Below are 2,943 nucleotides of genomic sequence, written 5' to 3' on the forward strand. Positions count from 1 at the left end.
AGTCTAAGCGATCTAGGGGTCCCACTATGATGCACTCGGGATGGGGAAAAGATGGTGGCATTTTACACGTTGAGTTGAATGATCTTGGGCAACCTATTCGGCCAGAAGGATGTAGATTGAGTTCAAAACTTGGCGTCTTAGCACGAAATGGCATTTTAGCTCCATTAAATCATAAAGATTGGAGGCTTCTGCCTGATCTCTACAAGAACAAGATATGGACAGATATAAAGGTTCCTAGAAAAAGAAAAAAATATTAAGATATTTATTATTTTGTAATATTCTAATATAAATATGTTATATATTGATGCTTGTAGGAAAATACTGATGCAACTGAGGATATGAAGCGTATTTTGATGATGTCAGTTGGATCTAAATGGAGAGAATGGAAGCATGAAGCAAAAAGCAGTGGTTATGACTCATACACCAATGATGTTGAACGCTTAGCTAATCGTCCAGATAGGGTTGAAGAAGATCAATGGCGTGCACTAGTACATTATTGGAGCTCAACTGATGCAAAGGTATTCTCTCATCATCAATCATCTTCTGATATGACATGGAGTTTAGACTATTCTCTAATGGGTAGAGTTATATCTAACTTTTTTCAGAAAAAGAGTGAGAGGAACAAAGAAAGTCGGATGAAGTTGACTATGCCACACACATCAGGAAGAAAGAGTTATTCTCAAATTATAGATAATGTATAACATAATCATTATTTACTTTCTACAATTATATACTAATGCACGTTTTTAAAATATTTCTGTTTCAATCTCTTACAATTCAAACAGATGACAAAGGAGAAGGGTGTAAAACCAACTCGTATCGATGTGTTCAAAAAAACACATACAAAAAAGAACAATGAACCAATAAATGAAAAAGCTAGTGAAGTTATGGTAAATTCTCATTCTTTATAAATGTACAATACTTTATTCCATCAATATTTTATCAACTATATCTTGCTTTATTTTTCTTTTATAAAGAAAGAAATGAATGATCTTGCTGAGGTATACCCTGAGTTAAATGTACCTGGAAGTGCTCCAAATGATGTGTACTCACAAGTAATGGGGCCAGACACTCATGGAAATGTCCGAACTCTAGGAAAAGGAGCAGCTCCAAGTTTTGTTTATGGCCCGTTATACAAGCGATCCCAAAATGAGCAAAGAGATTTTGATAAAAGAGTTGAGATAGAAGTTCAAAAAGTAACCTCTACTCTGAAAATTGAGATGGAGGAAAAGTTATTTGAAGCGAAAGAAGAAATTGAAGTGATGGATAAGAAGTTATCGAAAGCAGAGGAAGATATGGAAATGATGAAGAAAAAATTATCTGAAGCAAATATGAGTATGGAAGAAAAAATAGATGATAAAGTAAAAGCAGGGATACTAGCATATGTAGATTCTTGGGTATTACTCTTGGCTCAAATAGAAAATCATTTAGTAATGAGCAGGTAAATAAATGTGTTCACAAAATATTCATTTTAGAAAGTATTGCTATTTGGTTTTTTTAAATTTAATAGTTTGTCTCTTTTGTGATAGGTTTCTAATAAATCTATTGAAGATCGCCAACAATCATTATCGCCCGTTTCAGTTGTTGACCCGAAAAAGGTGAGTTGTAGCTTTGTTTTGATTATATCTTTGCGTAATTATACTACAATAGCTTGATAAAGTATTGGTACCTGACTTATGTGAAATGCAAGCAATTGATTGCAACATCAACAGTGTATACACTTTATGACCCACAAAGCACCCCAATCTATGCATTTTTTCACTAATTCTTGCATCTCATATATACGAGTGACTCTATTTGTACTTAGATACACAAATATACACCAACATTTGGAATCAGCTAAGCCATCTTGTATCAAAGTTGCGATATAAAAAGGAGAAGAATGTGATTCACATGCCTGGATAGTATCATTCCAAAATAAAGCTATACCTCCTGATAATCCCATCGGCTCCACAGTTATAGCGTACACCATATTTACTTGTCTTTGTACCCTCTTAACCGTGCTTTCTCTGTTTTTTGTTTCACTTAAGAAAATCATACTTGGAGAGTGAAGATGCATTGTTTCCAGTTTATCATTTTTTTCCCTTAATTCTGATTGTCATTCCTTAGTTTCTTAAACTTATTATTTTCATTACAATGTTCAAATGCTAATGACTGAGATAAGCACTCAGAATAAGCCTCAAAAGCAGAAATACATACCTGATCTTTTGTTCCAGCTTGTATGGTATTGATTCCTTTATGACCTTCGATTTGATTAGCGATTATGATACCCTGGTTAATATTTTTTGTAAGGTCCTTTGTATTCATCTGGGCAGCATCTTATCAAGTGGTAGTTTTGAGCACTTATCCTCCTCCCCCTAATCAATATCCAAAATTTGGGTCTTATTAGTAACAGAAGATCCCCCTTCTGTTTCATAAGGTACTATCTCCATATATATGCTACAATTGGTTTGATTCTTTTTTGTGCAAGGACTCCTCCTAATTTTCCTTAAGACATGCCGTTTCTTTGCATTCATTTTGACATAATATATGGGCAATATCTTTCTTTATACCCATGTGTGTATTAGTCGAGTCAACTCCTTGTATGTGTATCAATCTTTTTCCAGTTCATACATCTCTTTTCTCCTCAATTAACTTGGAATTTTTATTCTTCATCAGATTATGCCCTTCAGTACTATGTACTTCTTCATGTCTTTGATAATCTGCGGAAGCCAAATGATTCTCTGCTTTTATCCATTCCCCAAACTGATCCTTTTTTAGTGTGTTTGACCGTATATCCCAACTGTTGCAATCTTCTACTATATCTGCCCATGATTTGTGTCCGCTGCTTGTGGGGGGATGATTTCCAGTAGTCGTTGAAGCCTACAAAACAACATTCCATTGTTTTTGTGCTTCAACTTTTGAAATTTGTCCATCCTTATTCCTTTGCTTTACTGTTTTATT

At 34.3% G+C, this 2,943-nt stretch overlaps 1 protein-coding gene and 1 long non-coding RNA gene across 2 annotated transcripts; both read left to right on the forward strand.

Moving 5' to 3' along the window:
- Positions 1 to 6: 6 nt before the first annotated feature.
- LOC102591336 (uncharacterized) lies at positions 7 to 1,728 on the forward strand. The gene is made up of 7 exons (XM_006366825.2): positions 7 to 230; positions 315 to 518; positions 606 to 695; positions 786 to 890; positions 978 to 1,397; positions 1,530 to 1,598; positions 1,651 to 1,728. The coding sequence occupies exons 1-7, from the start codon at positions 27 to 29 to the stop codon at positions 1,726 to 1,728; spliced, it is 1,170 nt and encodes a 389-aa protein (XP_006366887.2). The 5' UTR covers positions 7 to 26.
- LOC107058881 (uncharacterized) lies at positions 1,392 to 1,599 on the forward strand. Its single transcript, XR_001472389.1, has 2 exons — positions 1,392 to 1,441; positions 1,530 to 1,599. It is a non-coding gene; the product is annotated as an uncharacterized lncRNA (long non-coding RNA).
- Positions 1,729 to 2,943: the final 1,215 nt, after the last annotated feature.

Source organism: Solanum tuberosum, unplaced genomic scaffold, assembly GCF_000226075.1.
Source record: "Solanum tuberosum cultivar DM 1-3 516 R44 unplaced genomic scaffold, SolTub_3.0 scf00683, whole genome shotgun sequence".
NCBI classification, from domain to species: domain Eukaryota; kingdom Viridiplantae; phylum Streptophyta; class Magnoliopsida; order Solanales; family Solanaceae; genus Solanum; species Solanum tuberosum.